General features: G+C 53.6%; 2 protein-coding genes across 2 annotated transcripts; one reads left to right on the top strand and one right to left on the bottom strand.

Annotated features, from left to right (window-relative positions):
* Positions 1-2,344: 2,344 nt before the first annotated feature.
* On the bottom strand, positions 2,345-8,607 carry PARP3 (poly(ADP-ribose) polymerase family member 3). Its single transcript, XM_072941399.1, is given in 11 exon segments — positions 2,345-3,322; positions 3,739-3,894; positions 4,999-5,176; positions 5,412-5,579; positions 5,663-5,824; positions 6,071-6,291; positions 6,357-6,513; positions 6,720-6,859; positions 6,862-6,907; positions 7,143-7,255; positions 7,597-8,607. Coding segments are annotated over 11 exon segments (1,755 nt in total). The 5' UTR covers positions 7,841-8,607; the 3' UTR covers positions 2,345-3,152.
* Positions 8,608-9,053: 446 nt separating this feature from the next.
* Positions 9,054-16,671, top strand: RRP9 (ribosomal RNA processing 9, U3 small nucleolar RNA binding protein). The gene is made up of 15 exons (XM_006196365.4): positions 9,054-9,280; positions 9,551-9,633; positions 12,191-12,300; positions 12,680-12,747; positions 12,830-12,871; positions 13,143-13,269; positions 13,900-14,024; positions 14,106-14,198; positions 14,598-14,698; positions 14,816-14,950; positions 15,063-15,125; positions 15,353-15,498; positions 15,571-15,650; positions 16,307-16,380; positions 16,505-16,671. Exons 1-15 carry the CDS (start codon positions 9,206-9,208, stop codon positions 16,596-16,598), a joined length of 1,416 nt encoding a protein of 471 aa, XP_006196427.1. The 5' UTR covers positions 9,054-9,205; the 3' UTR covers positions 16,599-16,671.
* Positions 16,672-20,234: the final 3,563 nt, after the last annotated feature.

Here is a 20,234-nt window from a genome sequence, read left to right as displayed (position 1 = left end):
AGGTCTCCGCCTGACAGAGGCTTCAGTGACCATCTTTGCTAAACTCATTACACCTTCTCAACACTAATCCTTTTATCCCACATTATTCTTCTTCCTGACACTTTTCCTACCTGCTATTATAGTTCATGACTATGCACGTACTGGTTTAGAGCCTGTTTTGCTAGAATGTAAGCCTCTTGAGAGCAGGGACCTTGTCTGTGTCTTGTTCGTGTACTCCTAGAACCCATCCCAGGCACATTAGTTAGCAGCAGTACAGATGTAGGTGGTAAGAGACAGGGCACAGACCTCCAGGTTTGATTCATCTGTTGCTGGAATTTGCAGGACCCCAGTCTGATTCTGTATTATTCAGATGAGAAAAGTGGTGCTCAAAGGGGGAAAGAATGTTCTAGATCACACCTTGACCCCAGAGCACCTGTTTCCTAGGCTCTGTCCACATAGGTACCACTTCCTGGACTTGGCCACAGCTTGAATTTAAGCATTTGCCTCCAGGAGGTGAAGCTGGATTTTTGAGGTCTTGGTTGAGAGGAAGAAGAAGGTGTTGGCTTTCTCCCTGCTCAGTTAGGCCTGCAGGTCCAGGGCAACCCCCAAGCCACCAGGGCCCGAGGAGGGCTCAGCAGGGCCAGGTGGGAAGAGCTGAGAAATGAGAAAACTAGACTGGGCAAGGCAATAGGGAGGGATGGGGACCAAGGTGGGTTGGAGAGTGCTCCCTCCAAAATCCTTCCACTTAATGAACAATGAAAACACTTCAGAGTTTATGGTTTTTTATTTTTTTAATTTACAAAAAGAAATGCAGGAAGGATAAACTTCACCCACCCCCTCTACAGCAGGTTGGCTGGCATGGAGTAAGATGACTAGAAGGACACTCTGCTTGGACTTTTGTACAACTTGGACTTTTGGGAACCATGTTAATGTTCTACGTATTGAAAAACATAAATTAACAAAGATGAGGAAAACCCAAGAATGAACAGAAACAGAAACAAATGAACCGACCAGCATTTCAAATGAATAACATAACTATGCTGAAGGGAAACAGATAACTAATCCAAGTAACATTGGAACCTGGGCTCAAACTGTTACTTTGACCATTGACCCTCCATCTAAAGACAAGAAGATGATTTTGAATAAGATTCAATAAATCTTGAACTCTACTTAGAAACTTTGTTTTTCACAATGGCTTGGATGTAGCAATTCTAGAACTTCTTTTTCTGTGGAATTGAACAAATAAGTAAATGTACTGATGTTGACGGGAACCAAGGCTCTGACTGTTAGAGAAAGGGGTATAAACATGGATTTGGGGAAGAATGGAAGGACCCTGTGGTGCTGAATTGGAGTTAGAGAAATAGATACAAATAGATGTGTTTGTTAATTTTCATAGACCTATTTCCTAGCTCTCTTTGCTACAAGGACTTAAAAGCAGTGACACCCAATATCAAAGAACAAACCTGCTACTCAGATCTTGGATTCTAAATACCATTTCTGGCTCCAGAGAACCAGGGCTCCTTGGAGAAACGGCAGATTCCAGGTTTGTGCAAGATGAGCCTGGAACATCTTGTGATGCCAGAAGCTAAGGAAGTGCTCACAAAACGATGTAGCCACAGGAGTCATCGTGAAGGACCTTCTGCTGGCCAAAGCTAGGAAATTTAAGGATCAAAATAATAACAGTAACAGATTATAACCCATTGCATAGAAATAACAACCCATAAATTCATACTGATAAGAAAGAATGAAAGGGGACTATTAATTATTAAATATAGAAGAAATGATGGAATTAGATAATTCATTTGCAACCATCTAAGCAAAAGTTGATTCAAGCCATTGATTTCAGGTAAAAATCATCATTGGATGTGAAAGCTAGCTGGTGAAGGTTGATGAGGAATGGGACATTCACACCTCAAAATATTTCCCCACCGATTGCTGATTAATTACAAATGGGAGAAGTGGTAACTTCCCAGTGGAGAAACCTGGTGGACACCACCTTAAGTGATCAAAGTTAACATCACTAACAATAGGACGTGTCCCTCCTGATATAGTGCACCGAGACACATTGTTCACCTAATGTTCCTGCCCAAACTGCAATGCCTGCATCTAATCACTGCAAAACATCAGACAAGCCCAAATTGAGAGACAGTCCATCAAACAACTGGCCTGTACTCCTCAGGAGTGTCGAAGGTGTCAAAGTTATGGGGAAAAAAAAAGCTGAGGAATGGTTTCAGATGAAAGGAGGCCACAGAGACATGACAACAAAATGCAGTGTGTGACTCTGCACCAGATCCTGACCTGTTGTCTAGTGCCTACACCCCTCGTCTGTGGACAGGGTTACCAGGGGTGATAACTAGCATGCCTTTGTGACACCAGAGCTGTGCTCCTTGGACATATTCTCAGCTTGTCTATAATGTTCAGATATAAGACACACATGGGTGTTTGGTGCCCAGACATGAGGCCTGCTTGATGTGCGTGGCCACGTTTGGGCTAAAGGACAGAATCACCAGGTGGGTCCCATGTGACTAACAGTTCTGAGTTGATGGCAGGGGTCCCCTCTGAAGGCTCAGTGATCAGAGGAGGCCGGCTGTTGCAGTGACTGATGTAGATTGACCAGGTGGGCGGGAGTGTATGACCCACATCAACCCTTGTGAGCCGTCGCTCCCTAGAGTGGGGCTGGAACTGCTTTGTGGTTGGTGGGTCGCCGTGGAGAGCGAGGAGGCCCGGGCCTGGTGCAGCTGTGGCACTGACAAGCAGAGGCCAAGGGTGAGTGAATACAACATTTAATAAACACGCCCCTGCGTGCCTGAAGTTCGGCCCACCTTGGTGATCACACCTCTCGGATGGACGGTCTGGGCTAAGTGGACGGCCCGAATGGATGAGGAACCCACCCACTCTCAGCCTGTGCCCCTCAAACTGCTGTATCTGGGTCCCAGTAATAATGCCAGTTCATCAGGCTCATCACCTGAGAAGGTGAGACCCTGAGGCTACAGCCACGTCAGGACTAACAAGGAATGGAGGGAGAGGTGATCACTGTCTGGAACCCAGGAGGGAGATTTGAGAGTAGGAAGAAGGAGTGATATGGGGACACCAGGGATGGGCAGGAAGATTGAGGAGGATGAGTGAGCTCCTAGCAGTGCCCTGGCTGGGCAGTAGGGGTGCGGGCAGACAGCTCAGAGGCGAACTTCCTGCAGGTAGCGCAGGCAGCACCGGCTCTCCTGGTAGATGAGATACTCGCTCTGGGAGAAACTGGAGCTTCTGAATTCTGGGCAGGGCACCGGTTGGCCTTGGGGCACTGCCACTTGCTGCCCATCCAGCTCCAGCTTGGTGTCCTGGGTTGTGTTTGCAGGGCACAGCAAGGGCCATGGGTGACCCAAGGGTCACTGGTCCTCGGCTTTACCAGTAGGTCCTGGCCCACTATGCTCTCCACTTCTGCCACAGGGAGGGCCTGCTCATTCCCACCTTGCCAACCTCCAAACCACTTTCCCTGGAACCTCCTCCCCCATTTCTCTGCCTACTCATCTTTCAGTGCTCAGTTGATGACACCTCTTCTCTGAAGCCCTCTTGGATGCCCAGGAATGATTAGCTAAATTATGAATGTTTGTTGAATGACAAAGTGAGTGAGTACACTGAGGGAGCCAGCTACTTTTTGTCCCTCTTCACATCCCCCTCTCTGCTCACTTCCTCCCTGTAAGAGTCCTGCTCCATCTCAGCCCCACCTTTACCCTTAGGCCTGTTCAGCAGCTTCTTGGGACTCACCAGGCTCTGTGTGGCTTCAGGTGATGACACTGTTGAAGCCAGTGGGTGGCTGTTTCAAGCTGGGCTTGTCGTTGGTGAAGTGGTACTCTGTGCCCAGTGCCACCTCACCCAGGAACATGTAGTCAATGTGATGGGCCCCGCAGGACATGCCAGTAACTGGGGGATGCAGGGAGGCTCAGGGTAGGCAATGGACCCTCCTGCCTGACTCCTGGGGTCCCTCTCAGCTGCACTGTCAGCTCCTCTGGCTTTGCTGCCCCAGCAGAAAAGTGTTTGTTCATTTTCCATCCTTCCTCCAACCATTTCTCCAGGCCCCTTGTCTTGGCCGTGCTCCCTCCCTCCTCCCTCCTCCACTCCTTGGCTCCCTGAGGCCAGGCCTCTGCTGCCCTCACCAAGGTCAGTGGTGGCCTCCCCGTGACTGTATCTGGGGCGGGGGCTTTTCTCTCTGGCCTGCTCTGCTGATTTTCCCACTGGCATCCTTCACCCTCAATCCTGGGACCTCCCTGCAATGGCTTTCCTGAGGCCACCCTCCACTCCTTCTTTGGGTCCTCTGCCCTCCTAGCGGACCCCTGGGCCTCGAGCAACCTTCAGCCCCATCTGCTCTTGGATGAATTCTCCAACCTTGCTCTCTTGGCTGGGTGGGTGTTGGTGGTCTCCATTAATGGGGTCAGCATGGGCTGAGGAGCCAGTGGGGGGAGATCACCTCATTGAGGACACTGCTGGACAGAAACTTAAGGGTCATTATCGACACCTACAACCCTTTCCCACATGCTGCCCATCCCACATCCCACACACACCTCTCCCTCTCACACAGCCTCCCTGCAGCCTCTGAGATCCTGCTATATACATGTTCAGCTGTGCTCCCCATTGCTCTCTGAATAAGGGATCCTCCTGGGCCCCCAGGCCCCCCACCCACACCAGGCATTTGCTCTAAGCTTTACTATTAGGCCGCTGACCTGCTGCGGCCTCACAGCCTTGGTGCCACCCACTGGCTGCTTTACTTAGAAGGCTCCTCTTTCCCCCACTCCCAGGTCAGGGTGGTCCACTCATCCTGTCTGCATCACCTTCTCCAGGAAGCTGCCCCTGACCACCCGAGGTTTCCTCTGAGTGCTCCCAACCCCCAGGATGCCCCACTGAGCACTCAAGTTAGTAACTGTGCCAGGGTTCCTCTCCAGGACCCACCACAAGCTGGTTAATCCCTGGGCCCCAAACTCCTTGGTGTCCCCTCACCCACTCAGGGCTTGGCCCCAAGAGATGCCTCACCACAGCTAGCTGACTTGCTGTTCTCTGGGGCGAAGTAGATGCCCTTGCCAACATGGCCACCAGAATGTGGCATGATGCGGAGCCCACTGGTGAGGATGGCGGCCACCGCAGCCATGTTGGTGCCATGCCACGGTAGCTTGCAATTACCCAGCTTGGAGTGGGCCTGGAACTGATTGCCCTGTGGTGGGGAGGGGGTGGGAACAGGCAGAGTCACACCATCCAAGGTCAGGTGTCTCTGCCATCAGAGGGTATGACCAAGGCCAAGGGCCCCCTTGCACACATGAACACACGCATAAGACCTAGGCCTGGTAGAAACTGATCAGAGTTGCTCAGCCAACTCGCTAATGGGCAGATAAGCCATGGTCATCTCCTTAAGAGACAAGGTAGTGATGGGGGTGGGAACTCTCCCTTACCGCCCCTTCTCGGTTCACTTTCCAAACGTGCTGGAGAGCAGGACACCTGTAGTTGTTGCCAGTCTGTTCTAAATAGGTATGCATCACCTGTGGGGAGAGCAGAAGCTGGGTGCCAAGAGCGAGAGACGTGTGGACCAACCCTACTCGTCCCAGAGCGATCCTCAGGCCCTGGAGACACAGGGAGAGAAGGCACAGGGTGAGGGACTCCTCCTGGCCCCTTGAGGGCAGATGGGCTGAGGGACAGTGCCCACTGAGAGCCCCGTTCCTCTGTGGGGCATCTGGTACTCCGTTGCCTCTGGGTCCAGCAGCTGGAGCTGGCATTTGAGGAGCTGATAATATTGGTCCAGTGGGTGTGGCACCTCCTCCACCTGCTTTGTCTCCTCTGGGGCTGCCTGCAGAGTCTTGGCCAGCACCTAAGGTGATGGGCATTGGCAGCCTGTCTGTCCACTTAACCCTGGACCCCTCCTCCCTCCCACATGACCAGGACCATGGTCTCCCCACCTGTCTTTCCACTGTTCACCCCTGCCCCTGTCCTTCTGGCCTTCTCCTCCCCTGTCCTTCAGGGCCTGCCCATCGCAGTCCATCTATCTCTCCCCCTTCTCCCTTGCCCAGTCCGCCTTTTCAGTACCCTTACTGCCTGCCCACCTGCCAACCCTCACCAGCAGCATGTCCTTGGCCTGCAGAAGCTCCGGGGAGTTGATGGGCGGGGGCCGGTTGTGGCTGAAGTTGTGGGGAATGACAGTGTAGAAGTGGGAGGACAGCTCCTCCAGGCTGCAGCCACCATCTGTGGGGGCTTTCAGAGCCACCTCCAGTGCCTCCAGGGCCTCAAAGCCTCAGGCAATCTGCTGCTTGCTCAACTTCCCCAGGGGCATCTTCACATCTAGGGGAGTGGAGAGAGTGGGGGACTCAGCCCTGCAGCCCTGCCACCCCCCGGGCCCCTGCTACCCTGCCTGGCCCCTCTCCCCTCATCCAGGTTCATGAGGGCCATGGCATTCTTGAACATGTCCTTGCTGAAGATGTTGGTGATGAGCTTCTGTGTGGCTGGGTCCAGGGAGCAGGGCCGCATCCGTTAAACCACAGTCCTCATGGAGCCTCCGTCTACCTAGGGGCAGAGGGCACATGTGGGCAGGGGCAGCCACACCGGGAGCAAGGCCTGGCATTAGACAGAGACTGGCCAGACCGAGGCTGACAGGGGAGGCCTGTGCCTGAGGTTGCAGAGCCGAGCAGTGGCGGAGCCCAACCAGCCAGGTCGCTCTGTGCAGTCCCCTCCCTCCGCCCAGGCCCAGCCACCCTCCCTGGCCACTTCACCTTCACCATGGCTTCCTGGGCCTCATCTTCTCTCTGTACTTCGATAAGTGTGTACTTGCTGGGGTGGGCCACAAAGTGGTCCCGCTCTGCCCAAATGTTCTCGGTCTTCTTCTGAAATTTCTTTTCAAAGTCTTTCTTTTGTCCTCCAGTGACACGAAGGGGCTGAGCTTTGACTGGCCCACCTCTCCCTGCAACCAATGACTTTCAGGGGTGTGCCTACCACAGTGCCCACCGTAAATGTTGGCCTCTATTGTGCAGGCCCTGTGATGAGGGCCCCTGGATGTCAGAGGCGGGGAGGGGCCACAGTCAGCAGCTGTGGCCTTTTGGCCTGAGTAAGCTGTGGGGAACTGGGGAGCAGGGAGCATGCGTTGAGCAGGGAGACGTGGGGAGGATGCAGTCACAGGGTGGGTGGGTGGCACTCACCACACGGCCCCAGCGGTTCCAGCAGACGAAGTGGTCGCCCTCCTCCAGCAGCTGGATGATGTAGAACTTGTTGTTGCTCGCGATGTTGGTCTGGTTCAGGGTGCAGTCGTAGTCTGTGCACCTGTGGCCAGAGGGGGGATGGGGAGGGCAGGCTGGCTTGGGCGGCCCATGGGGTCAGACTGTGCTGGGGCGTCAGAGAAGGCCCTGTCCGGGAACGCTGCCTTAGGTGTGGTGGGGGGAGGCCTGAGAAGTGAGGGGGACTGGCCCTGGAGTCTGAAGAGCAGAAATGACCTGCCTGGATCTGGTGGGATATAGCCCAGCCTGACCTCTGAGGTCTTGGGAGAACAGAGCTAACTTGGGAACCTTGAGCTAGTGGTCAGAGCCAAGTGGGAGGGGAGCAGGTCTGAGTGTATTTGTACTCAGAAGGGAGCAGGCACCGGGACTGGCCAGAAGCTACAGCTTACCTGGGTCCCGGGGTTGCTGCTGAGCGGGCACAGGGGGTCCACTCAGACTACATGCTTCTCTGTGGGTGCGGCCCTCAGGGCCTTGGCAGTGGAGTGGAAATTGTCCTCCTCTTCTGTACCTGGCTGCCTCTTCTTCTCAAGGCCCTCATGCTGCACTTGGGGCTTGCACTTTGGAAAATGGCTATTCTGGGGCACAGAGGGGGCCTTCGGGCCTCCCTGGCCTTTGCACCCCATGTGGCTGGCATAGCACCAACTTGTCCCACACTGGGTTTGCCCTTTGGTGACCTCCCACCTCCCCCTGCCTGCGTTTCCCCCCTCCCAGCCTCTGACCAAACCCAGCTCTCTGCAACTCAGATATGCCCTTTTCTCCAGTCACAGGACCCCTGTCTGGTCTGCCCACTCTGGTCAAGGAGGGGGGGCTCTGCACCCTCTCTAGCTCTCCTGTGTATCCTAAGGTAGAAGGGAAAGTGAAAGGAAAATCTCCCTCCCTCCCACTTCTGGGCTCCCCTGACCCCCCTCAGCTAACTTGGACCTGGCATGGCTGCTGGGCTGAGTGGAGAGTGGGCAGTGGCTCTGAGGCCCAGCGCTCCTGAGGCCAGATCTGTCCCTCTGGAGCCTGGGACCCAGTGGTGCAGAAACTTTTCCCAGCAGGCTCAAGAGTTTTGGGTGCCAGCCAGGGTCCCAGCCCATAACTGCCGGAGGGCGAGGGCCAGTCGCATCCGCCCTGCCCTGCCCTGTCCAGCCCTGCAGCCGGCTATGGGCAGGGCCACAGGGCAACTCACCTAAGAGAAGCAGGGACCTGGGAGAGGTGGCAGCCACCGGGTCAGTACCTCCCAGGCGGTCCCGGTTCTGACAACCCTCTGTAAGCCTCAGTGGGGCGGAGGAAGAACTGGGGATGGGTAGGATTCCAGCTATTTGGCCACCAGTCTGGTGAGTCAGAGGCTGGGCAGGCCGAGGCGGCAGCCTGTCCCACGGATGGATGGACGGACACTTGACCCAGACACGGCCAAGGCCCTGGGATTGACGCGCCCTTAGCGCTGCTCATCTGGCCTGAGGCATGCCATACGTGTCCACCGGTTGCTGAGTGACTTTGGGCCCAGGTGCGGGCATTACCTCCCTCTCCTCGGGGCTGCCTGGAGCCCCCTCCCCCGGTTTTCTAGTGCCAGACTGGTTCACCCTTGCCCCCGCCCCTGACCGGGAGGAGTCACGTTCCGGGACTCCGTGTCTTTGGCGCCCCCCAGCGTCCAAGGGGCGCAAACACAAAGAATGCGTCAGGGTCCGACCCCTCCCTCTTTAGACGTCAGCCAGCGGCAGGGCGCACGCGCCAAAGCTTTGGGCCGGAAGCGCCAGGGAGAGATTTGCTTCCTCCTGGAGCCTGGAGCGGGAGCCTATAGGAGGTCTGGGAGGCGAGGCCATAGGCGTTTATCCTATGGGCGTTTAGGGGCGTGACAGAACCTACGGAAGGACCCGGAGGAGCTGAGGGAGGCGGGGCCCGCCAAGAGGTGGGAGCCTATCCGGGCTTGGAGTCTTGCGGGACCGCCTGGGTTTAGCCGCCACGTGAGTTCTCCGGTGGCCGCGGCAACACACACGGTGGGCAGCATGTCGGCGACAGCGGCAGCTCGAAAGCGGGGAAAGCCAGCCTCCGGAGCCGGGGCCGGCAAGCGGCGGCGAAAGGTGAGCATGGCGTTTCCGCGGGAGGGGATCCGTCCCGCTACTGGGACCACGGTCTACCCATCCCGGGGACCAGTGCCCCGGTCCCCTCCCTCCGGGATCCCAGCTGGAGTCAGCTTCTTTTCTCTCTCAGCGGGCCAAATCCTGAAAGGCCTTGCACTTGAACCGAGGGCCAACGCCTTTGTCTGTGGCTCTCGAGGGACCGAAAGGGTACTTGGTCAGTGCTGGGGTGGTCGAAACCAGTGACCAAATAAAGTATTTTATAATTCCTAGGACGATTCTGCCGGGGACAAGAGCAAGTCCAAGGGTGGCAGCAAGATGAATGAAGAAATCTCTAGCGACTCGGAAACTGAGAGGTAAGCTCTTTTTTACACTTAGTGGAAGGAACACGGAGGCCCACGGTGTATGGGAGGAGTACTCAGTGAGTGGATACAGAGTTGGGCCTGGAACCCAGGACTCTGGCCATTGGTTCTCAGATCTTGGCTCTTTCCTCCAGTTTCTGACCCTGAGAAGTCTCATCTTTCCTGCAGGGTCTCTGGGGAGGACCCCCGAGTTTCAATGGGAGACCAGTGAGACCTTCCTGGCTCAAGACAGGGAACTGAACTTCAGACAAGGAGAGAGGGATGCAAGAAATGCTTGCTAGTTCTTCATTCTGTTTTCCCACCATTTCACAAGTACTGAGAGTCTTGCCCCAACTCTCAGCATATGCCAGCCACTGGCTTCACTGCTGAGAGACTGGAGATGAGCAGGTGAAGGCAGAATGTATTGTGATACGGTGTGTATCTTATTGCTGTGTGTTTGGGGAGTTTAAATCCAGTCTGGAGAGATGAGGAAGGGTCCCTCATGGAGAGGTAGGGAAGGCAGTCAGGGATCAGAGGAAAGTCTGGGGGTTAAGTGGGCAAATGGAAGATGGAGAGGGTGGAAGGTGCATTCGGACTGTGGAGGCCTTTGAGTACCTCCTTCATTCTGCAGGTGACTGAGGTGGACCATGTTGCAGAGTCTCAAAGGGGGCTAGCAAGGTGTCAGGCCTGACTCTGGAATGGAAACTGTTATACCAGGGAATCCTGGTGCCTTTCTTAAGAGCTGGCTTTAGAAATTCTGCTTCTAAAATTGCATACATGTTGGCCTTAACCTGCTCACAGAAGGACCTAATATGGTTTTTGTAGTCCTAAGGTTACTGGGGCTGAGTGTGTGCCGGGCCCTGTGCTAAGCACCTTTAAATATTTTAAAAATGTGTCATGAAGTGTATTAGCTCCAGAAGAGTTAACAAAATGTAATTGTCCTATAGAGAGTAATGATGAAATGATGAACCTCTGTGCACCCACCAGAGCTAGACCATTCACAGAAACTTAGAAGCCCTATCTGTTGTTCCTGACTTGAGTCAATCATTTCCTTGGTTTCCTTCCTTCCTTTTTCTTTATCTTTTTCTCTTAATTTTTCTCCTTCTTCTGCTTCTCCTTTTTTTAATTTTCTGATTCAGGTATCACATACAGTAATATTCACCCTTTTTAGTGTATAGTTCTGGGAGTTTTGGCAGATGCATATAGTCAAATAACCACCAGCACTATGAAGATAAAGAAGGTTTTTACCCCTCTAAAATTCCCCCTGCTTCTTTGTAGTCAATGCCCCCCAGCCGCCCCAACCCCAGGTAACTACTGTCCCTAAAGTTTTGCCTTTTTCAGAATATCGTATGAGTGGAATTTTAACAGTATATACTTCCCTTCCCTTGATTTTCTTTAGAGTTCTGTCTCCTATGTGTGAACCCATAAACAATAGATTGATTAGTCTGGGTAAACTGAGTAGGTGTTCTGACCGTGGTTGTATGAGACAAGGGTAGCACCAAGTCTGTTGGCTGAACACTTGCTGGGTACCGGGCACTAAATGATATCTGGAGCGTGGTTAGGCCTCGGCTTCCTTGAGAGTTTCCAAGGTCCGTTCCAACGGATAAGGTCATGAGTGAGTCTGGGAAACAGCTGGAACACCTGACAGGGACTAGATATCTGCAGGCACGTGATCTGAGGGAACAGGCTGCTTGGATTTTCTGCTTCTGAGATCCCATGACCTACCTCCAGCTCCCAGGAGCAAGTCAAAGTAGGGCTTGTCTTGAGTGAGGGGTGTGGAGGGAAAAGCAAGAATTTCACCAGCACCAGGTTAAGCCAAGAGCAGTTAAGCTTCACCTGGAATCTCATTCTCGGGGTAGAGGATGGTGCCATGGCAGGGAGGATGGGGCAATGATGGTCCCCACGTGTCTGCCTCTTGGTTCCTTGCATCAGATCTGGGCTGACTGCTCCTCTTGTGTTTGGGAGTGGTTGTTCTGAGATCTACCTTTTCTACTTTCCATGTTGGATCTTCTGTTTCCTTCTGTCTTCCATGCCTTCCTCATTCTTAGTTTACTCTCTCGTCCCGGAAGCACATCCTCCATCCTTAAAAGGAGGAAAAAGGACTCTGTGGCACCTTGTACATCTGATAGTATCTTCACTCATCTTTAAACGTTTAACTGACACGCCATTCCAGGGGTTAGCTTTTTCTTCCAAATTTTGTGTGTGCGGCTCTTTTTTTCCTGCTCTCGTTGTTGCTGTTGAGTCATCTGAAACCATTTTGATTCCTGACCCTTTGTACATGGGACCTGATTTTTCTTGGAAGCCTGTTGAGCCTTCTCTTTCCTCAGGAGTTGAGAGATTTCACAGTAATCTCTTTGGGTTTTGGGTCTGTTTTTATCCTTTGGTTGGGCACTGGGTGGGCCCTTTCAGTTGTAAGTCACATCTTTCAGTTTCCTGCATGTGTGATCATTGGCCACAAGGGCTGGCAGGAATGGGGTCGGTCGAGTGGCAAGGGAAGCAGTGAGGAGTCCCAGTCCTGGTGGCCAGAGGAGCCGGCCGAGCTCCCTCAAGCCCAGCCCCCTTCTCCCCACAGCCTGGCTCCCAGGAGGACTGAGGAGGAGGAGGAAGAGGAGCTGGAGGAGACCGCACAGGAGAAGAAGCTGCGCTTGGCCAAGCTCTACCTTGAGCAGCTCAGGCAGCAAGGTGAGCCCGTGGGTTGGGCAAGTGGTGGGTGGGGCCTGTGCCTCTGTCTGCCTGCTGCAGTCCCAGCAACCTGATGGGTGGCTGGTGCAGGTACCTGGTGGCTGCTGGTGCTGGCTGTCCTGTGGGAGGGTGGCTGGGAGCTCTAATGGCCTCCTGGGGCAGGCCAGGCCTCCAGGGGGTTTTAGATTGATCTGATAAGTAAAGGCAGGGGGTGAGCAGGAGACCATCTAGTCCTCCCTCCCCTTTGCCAGTAGTAGCCCAAACTTCCATGAGACACAGCCCAAGTGTTCAGAACCCAGGACTGAGGTGGTGGGTGGAGATGGGAAGGGACAAGTGGGGTCTTGGCCTGGGTTTACTTGGCCTAGTCTGTCCTCCACAGAGGAGGAGAAGGCTGAAGCCCGTGAATTTGAGGAGGACCAGGTGGCGGGGAGGCTGAAGGAGGATGTGGTGAGTGTGGAGGGAGGAAGGTAGGAGGGAAGGGGCTGGGCTGGTCCTGCTCCTGGATCTCACCCCTCTCCTCTCCATGCAGCTTGAGCAGAGGGGCAGGCTGCAGAAGTCGGTGGCAAAAGAGGTGAGTGGGCAGGGCACTTTAGCATCAGATCGGAGGGAATCACCTGGGTTGGTGGGCAGATGGCCTAAGTGGGGACTCAGGCTGTGGAGTCTTTGCCCTGTAACACACTAGGGCAGACAGAATCAGAAGGATCTGGTCCTGGCAGCCCTGGGTCTGGTCTTCCATCTGGGCAGGGTGGTAGGAAAGGACGGTGTGTGTGTGTGTGCGTGTGTGTGTGTGTAGGGGTGCCTTCCTGACCCCAGTCGCAGTGACCTGGCCCCTACCTGCCTAGGTTCAGACCCCAGCCCCAGCCGACATTCGAATCTTACGGGGCCACCAGCTGTCCATCACATGTTTGGTTATCACCCCAGATGACCTGGCCATCTTTTCTGCCGCCAAAGACTGCACCATTATTAAGTGTGAGTGAGTGTCTGGGTGGGGTGCCACACCCAGGGGTCATCTGGGAGGGCTGTTCTAGGGAGGAGGGAATAATCAGGGCAAACTGAGGCCTGATGGGGAAAGCTTCTGGTCACAGGTTGGATCCCTAAGAGGTGTTTTCTGGGTGACAGTGGAGGCTTCTGCCCGGAAGTGGGGTTTGTGAGCTCCCTGTCACTGTCATTGGAGATGGTGGAGCAGAGGCAGTGCCATTTAACGAGCATTGGTGCTGCAGGTGGGAAGTTGGACTGGAGGACACATGAGGCTCTGCACAGCCCTGGGACTGAGTTCCTGGTCCTCCTGGGTCCCCAGCCTTCTTCCACTGAGCACTGTCTTCATCCACCCACAGTGGTAACAGAAGACCTCACACCATCAGTCCCAAAGCACTTTCCTGTCCTTTATCTTCTGGGCTTCATGGCTGCCCTTTGGGATTATTGTCACCACATGACAGATGAGGAAACCGAGATGGCTTGTCTAGGGACCCACAGTGGCTGAGCCAGATCTCCTGATCTGAGGCCAGGACTTTTTTCATGACCCCACACTGCCCTTGATGGGGGTTGCCTGGCAGTCCTACCCCCCATCCCAGTAGCATCTCTTTTCCTCCTTGGTGTCAGGGAGCGTGGAGAGTGGCCGGAAGCTTCACGTGATCCCTCGGGCCAAGAAGGGTGCCGACGGGAAGCCCTCCAGCCACAGCAGCCACATCCTCTGCATGGCCATCTCCTCCGACGGCAAGTACCTGGTAAGGCAGGGTTGGCCCTGAGGGTGAGTATGAGATCTGGGCACGCAACAGGTGCCCGTGGCCACTGTCGTCCTCCCACAGGCCTCAGGTGACCGCAGCAAGCTCATTCTCATTTGGGACGCCCAGAGCTGCCAGCACCTGTACACCTTCACCGGACACCGGGATGCCGTATCGGTAAGGAGCTGGGCCTCCTTTCATGGACGTTTTATAGAGCACCTGAGTGGGCCAGGCTTGGTGCTGGGCTCTGGGGAATGGGGTGAATGGGGCAGAGGGTCCCCATCCTCAGGGAACCTGCACTTTGGTGTAAAGGGCAGAAACAGGGTGAAACAATAGGGAGTCGAACTTGCCCAGGGAGAGGGAGGCCTTTGAGAAGTCTGCAACTGCCGGAGGGCAGGAGAGCGTGGCCCTCGCCCCGCACAGAGCCCCAGAAAGCGCTCTCGCAGGGAGCTGGCTCTCTGTGCCACGAGGTGTGCTTTTCAGTGATGTGCTTTTCCCGATGTCCTGCCTGGGCCTGACCTCTGTCTCGCCTGCTGTAGTTCAGGTCCCATTTGCCCTCTCTCCATGCACCCCCAGGGGCTGGCATTCCGCAGAGGAACCCACCAGCTCTACAGCACATCCCACGATCGCTCCGTGAAGGTGTGGAACGTGGCGGAGAACTCCTACGTGGAGACGCTGTAAGTGCAGTTGTGCGCACGCACGTGGTGGTGGGGATAGGTGGTGTGTGGCTCTGCGCATGCGCATTTACGTGTGGGCCCCACCCACCTCTGTCCTCCCCCTATCTCCTACTCCAGTTTTGGGCACCAGGATGCGGTGGCTGCACTGGACGCCCTGAGCAGGGAGTGCTGCGTGACTGCCGGGGGCCGAGATGGGACCGTGCGTGTGTGGAAGATCCCCGAGGAGTCCCAGCTGGTCTTCTACGGCCACCAGTAAGGCGGTTCACTGCGCTGGGCGTGGGGGAGGCTCACTGTGCTAGGCGTCGGGGTGCTGCGTGGGTTGGGGGTGAGGTCGGGCCACACCTCTCACGGTTCCTTTCTCCAGGGGCTCCATCGACAGTATCCAGCTCATCAACGAAGAGCACATGGTGTCGGGTGCAGACGATGGGTAAGAGCTGCCTTTTCGACATCTTCCACCACTGCCGCTGCCCCCGGACTTGCTTCATAGAGTACTCCCTGCTTGGGGGCTCTCGTAAACCCTTCTCATAGATGAGGACATTGAGGCAGAGAATTCAGGTGCATTTGTCTGCTTCTTGTGGCTGGTGTGGACTTGATCCCATCCTGCCATGTGGCCTTTCTGCCCTGCCCCCTCACTGGCCTGCTCCTTGTCCACAGCTCTGTGGCCTTGTGGGGCCTCTCCAAGAAGCGGCCACTTGCCCTGCAGCGTGAGGCCCATGGGCTACGGGGGGAGCCAGGCTTGGAGCAGCCCTTCTGGGTGTCCTCGGTGGCAGCCCTGCTCAACACAGATCTCGTGGCCACAGGTGGGTGCCCTGCGTGGCAGAGAGGAGGGGGGCCACAGGGTGGGCGGTGCTCACCGTCTCCCTGCTCCCCAGGCTCTCATAACAACTCTGTGCGGCTCTGGCAGTGTGGCGAGGGCTTCCGGCAGCTTGACCTTCTCTGCGACATTCCCCTGGTAAGTGTAGCTTGAATGCCCGGCCTGTCTTTGCCACGCTCCCAAGGCCCCTTACAGCCTTTTCCTGCCAGAAAGGCACCTCCTCAGAGTAGGGCCAGCTGTGACTTCTCTTTCTAGCCCCAGTTCCTAGCACAGGGCCTGCAGGAACCCTCCCATCTTCCTCTCCCTTCTCCCCTGCTACCACCTCCCTCCTTGTCCTAGGCCCTGTCCTGAGGACTGAGGTATGAGGCAGGGAACAGTGTGGGGAAAGGCCTGAGGGGCCTGGCACTGTCATTAGTTCTGCATGGCTGGTGCTGGGTTGAATGCCAGGCTAGGGGGTGTGGACTCGGGACAACCTAGGGCAGAGTGGCAGGATCTGTCAGTGACTTCTAGTGACAGTGCAGGGCTTGGGTCAGTGGTAATGATCAAGGGGTCTCCAGGGCCAAGAGCCAGGCCATACTTGGCATACAGTGTTTCCTTAATCCCCATAGATTCACTGTGAGGCCTGCACTCCACTTCCCCCATCTCACAGATGTGGAGGTCAAGGTCCTGAAGGAGGGAGGGCTGGCCCAGGTGGCCAGAGGCAGAGGAGGGATTTAACCCAGGCCAGGCCTTTAACTATGATGCTAGGGCTGTGGTGGGGAATCTGTTCTCACGTCTTACCTCCCTCTTCTCAGGTGGGCTTTATCAATAGCCTCAAGTTCTCCAGCGCTGGGGACTTCCTGGTGGCTGGGGTGGGGCAGGAGCACAGGTATGACGCACCCCTCAGGGGGTGAGGGTGGGGCAGGTGGCACCGTTTGGGTGGCTGGGTGGGAATGGGGGTGGACACCGGCTGGGGCTGGGCCCTGCCTCAGATGCTCCTCTCACCCCTGCAGGCTTGGCCGGTGGTGGCGGATCAAAGAGGCTCGGAACTCTGTCTGTATCATCCCTCTCCGCAGGGCCCCCAGGCCCCCCACTGCTGGCTCCTGACACCCTTGTCCCCTTTATTTAAGTTCTTCCCAGGCCATCCCCTGTCTTCTTTGTATTAAAAGCCTCTTTTGGGCTTTGTCTCCTCCAGCTTCTTGGGCAAGGAGGGTGGGGTGGGGGATGGTGTCAGGGACTGTGGCCTGGTAAAGAAAGGCCTGGGGGCTTTTTTCCTTTTCAGGGAACTTGGGGATGGAGCCCTCAGCTGGCTTCTGGCTCCTGGACCCTGAGTGTCTTCTCTGACTGGGCTGGTAGGAGTGAGAAGCTGCTGACCCCACAGCTGAGAAGCTGTGGCTGTCCGGTTGTGTGTAAGGGCTGGCTGTGGGGGCTGAGAACTGCAATGAAGACAGCTCAGCCTCCCAGTCAGGCTGACCTGCCCCACCCAGGCCAGATCAGGAAGCTCTAGGAGCCAGACTGCCCTGGGGGTGGGGGTAGGGGGTAGGGGTGGGACCCTGCATTGCTCACTGCTTGGGGACAAGGGTCATAGTGGGGGAATAGCTCTGCCCTTGGTCCAAATGACAGTCTGCTCTACTCCTCGCAGCAGTGACCCTGCCAGGTGAACGTGTCCTGATTTCACCAACTGGACAATTTGCTTCTGCCTTGGGGTGAAGTAAAGAGGAGGTGGAGGGGCTGACTGGAGGGGTGGAAGTCTCTTCTCAGAGGGAAATGAGCAGGGAATGCTAAAGATTCGGCTCCAGCCTTTCCCTGAATGCCTTGCATCCAGCAGCTGAGCCTGTGGTTCTCAAGGGGCAGTATGGTCACCTCAGAGGAGGAGGCCACAGGGTTCCTTCCTGCTCCCACGCTCATGAGGCCTGCTCCTTAGACAGACCTGCTCCTGCCTTCATTCTCCGGGGGCCAGAAGTGTCAGGTGCAGATTGAACCCCTGAAAATCCTGCTAGGGATCAGAGGATGTTCTAGAATTCACTCCCTACGTCCTGCCATTAATTGATCTCAACAATGGCATAAGTGTACCTCCTGAATAACATTGCAAGTCACACAGAAATGCCCCTGGTACATGAATCCCTTTCCTATTAGCACATTCTCAGAGAAAAAGTTCAAAAATAAATCCCCTTGGAATTGAAACTGAAAATAGTCTATCCTACAGCTTCTCACCTTTGGCCAGCTGAGACCTCTACTGTAGTTGGGCTCTGTCTTTCTTATTTATTTATTTAAATTGCAGGAAAAAACACAGAATATACCATCTCACCCATTTTTCAGTGTACAGGGCCATGGTAGTGGTGAGTGTATTCATGTTATATAACAGATCTCTGAAACTTTTCATCTTACAAAATTCTATACTCATTAAACAACAACTCTCCTCTTTCCCCCAGACTCTGGTAACCATCCTTCCACTTTCTGTTTCTATGAATTTAACTATTTTAGATACCTCATATAAATGGAATCATACAGTATTTGTGTCTGACTTACTTCACTCGGCATGATGTTCATCCATGCAGCATGTGGCAGGATTTCCCTCCTTTTAAAGGGTGAATGATGCAGTGTGTGGATAGCCCACATGTTGTGCAGGCAGTCTGCCACATGCCCTACTGCTCAGTCCAGAGCATCGCTCCCCTTCCCTCCTGCTGGACCTGTGGTCTTCTGCTCCTGAGTAGCTAGAGATGTTGCTAGAGGGCAGTATCAGACTCTGAGGGTCCAGGAGGAGTCAAGGGTTGAGTGACTAGACCCCACACTGAACATCAGATAAGAAGCTAGTATCCACTGTTCCTTCCCCCTGCTTGAGAATGCGACTAGGAGTAAGGACTGAATCTCTGACCCAGCTCTACCCACCATCCTCCCATATAGCACTCTCAGGGATGCTCCCACCAGCCCTGACAAAGGGGGACTAAGAGGTGAAGGCAGTGGGGCTGGCATCCTACCTTCTTCCCAGAGTGGGCCTAGATCTTGCATCCTGGGCTTCATCTCTCTGCAGTCCTGGGATGTACCCTCTGGTGGCAGTGGCAAGGGTGATGCCACTTCCTGGCGATGATGACAGTATTACCTGTCCTGGTTATGAGTGTGTGTATGTGTGTGTATGTGTTTGTTTTAATCTTCTTTTGAGGAAAGGGTAGGTAATGAGGTTTTTATTGATGATGATGATGATAATGATGATTTTTAATGGATGTGCTGGGGCTTGAACTCAGGACCTCATGCATACTAAGCATGCACTCTACCACTGAGCTATACCCTCCATCCCTGGTATCTGTTCTTTTCTGCCATGTCTCGTTTCCTTTCCTGGAAAGGGAATTTCCATTTCTCTTGGAAAACTATCCCATCCTCTGTGTAGCATGTCCATCCATCCATCTGTTCAACAAAACTTTACTGAATTCCAGTGATACCCCAGATCCTGTTTTAGGCTGTAGGGATACAGAAATGTGAACAGAAACATTTTCAAGTGGAGGACCATAGATATGTAAACAAGCACACGTAACACAAATTCAGATTGGTGTTATGAAGAGATAAAGCTGGGCAGGAGGGCAGAGACTGGGGTGGGTGGTCTCTCAGGTCACTCTGGAGAAGCACACTGAGTGTGACCCGAATGATGGGAAGATCTGGGGGAAGAGCATCCCCACACCTGGAACAGCCTGTGCAAATGCTCCAAGACAAGAGAAGCAGAGAGGTGGCCATTGTGGCTGATGATGGGAAGGTGGGGAGAGTCAGCTGGAGATTTCAGCAGGGCAGGTGCAGGTGGGGCCTTGGGATCATTGGAAAGTCCTGTATTGTACAGTATACGATCTTTTGAGACAGGTGTAATGTCTGTTAGCATAATGTCTTTGAGATTCATATGAGTTGTGTGTATCAATAGTTTGTTTCTTTGTACTGCTGAGTTATGTTCCTTTTTGCACATGTTCCAGCGTTGGTGTTTATTCATTAATTGTTGAAAGATATTTGGGTTATTTCCAGTTTATGGCTAATACAAATAAGGCTGCTGTGAACATTTATGTAAGTTAATTTCACTAGGACAAATGACTGGGAGCATAATTGCTGGGTCATACGGTAAGTATATGTTGACCTTTATAAGAAGCTGCCACACCATTTTGCAGAGTGACTGTATTCTCATTACAACCAGCAATCTGTGAGCATTCTGGTTACTCATTCTTGCCAGTGCTTCGTGGTGTCAAGATTTTTAATTTTAGTAATTCTAATAGGGACATAGTGACATCTCATTGTGGTTTTAGTTTACATTTCCATAGTGACTAATGATGTTCAGTATCTTTTCATGCACTTATTTTGCCATCCTCTTTGGTGAAATCTTTGTTCAAGTCCTCTGCCTATTTTTAACTGGGTTGTTCATTTATTTATTATTATTAATGACTCTTACTTTTAACCTGCTTACATCATTATATTTTAAGTGGGTTTCTTTAACTAACTTATTTATTTATTTATTTATTTATTTAATTGAAGTACAGTCAATTATAATGTGTGGATCTCTGGCGTATAGCACCATGTCCCAGTCATGCATGTACCTACATATATTCATTTTCATATTTTTTTCCATTAAAGATTATTATAAGATATTGAACATAGTACCCTGTGCTATACAAAAGAAACTTTTTAAAAATCTGTTTTTATATATAGCAGCTAACATTTGTAGATCTCAAAACTCCCACATTTATCCCCTCCCACCCCCTTTCCCCAGTAACC

The sequence above is a fragment of the Vicugna pacos genome, chromosome 17 (assembly GCF_048564905.1).
Source record: "Vicugna pacos chromosome 17, VicPac4, whole genome shotgun sequence".
Lineage (NCBI taxonomy): Eukaryota > Metazoa > Chordata > Mammalia > Artiodactyla > Camelidae > Vicugna > Vicugna pacos.
The sequence above is the reverse complement of the archived record's forward strand: the minus strand, read 5'-3'. Positions and strand labels throughout refer to the sequence as shown.

Excerpts from the sequence above, each read along its gene's own strand:
- RRP9 (XM_006196365.4), top strand. The coding sequence starts at position 9,206 with ATGTCGGCGACAGCGGCAGCTCGAAAGCGGGGAAAGCCAGCCTCCGGA. Across the intron at positions 9,634-12,190 it reads AGCGACTCGGAAACTGAGAG|CCTGGCTCCCAGGAGGACTG; the intron begins GTAAGCTCTTTT and ends TTCTCCCCACAG. Across the intron at positions 12,748-12,829 it reads GGAGGCTGAAGGAGGATGTG|CTTGAGCAGAGGGGCAGGCT; the intron begins GTGAGTGTGGAG and ends CTCTCCATGCAG.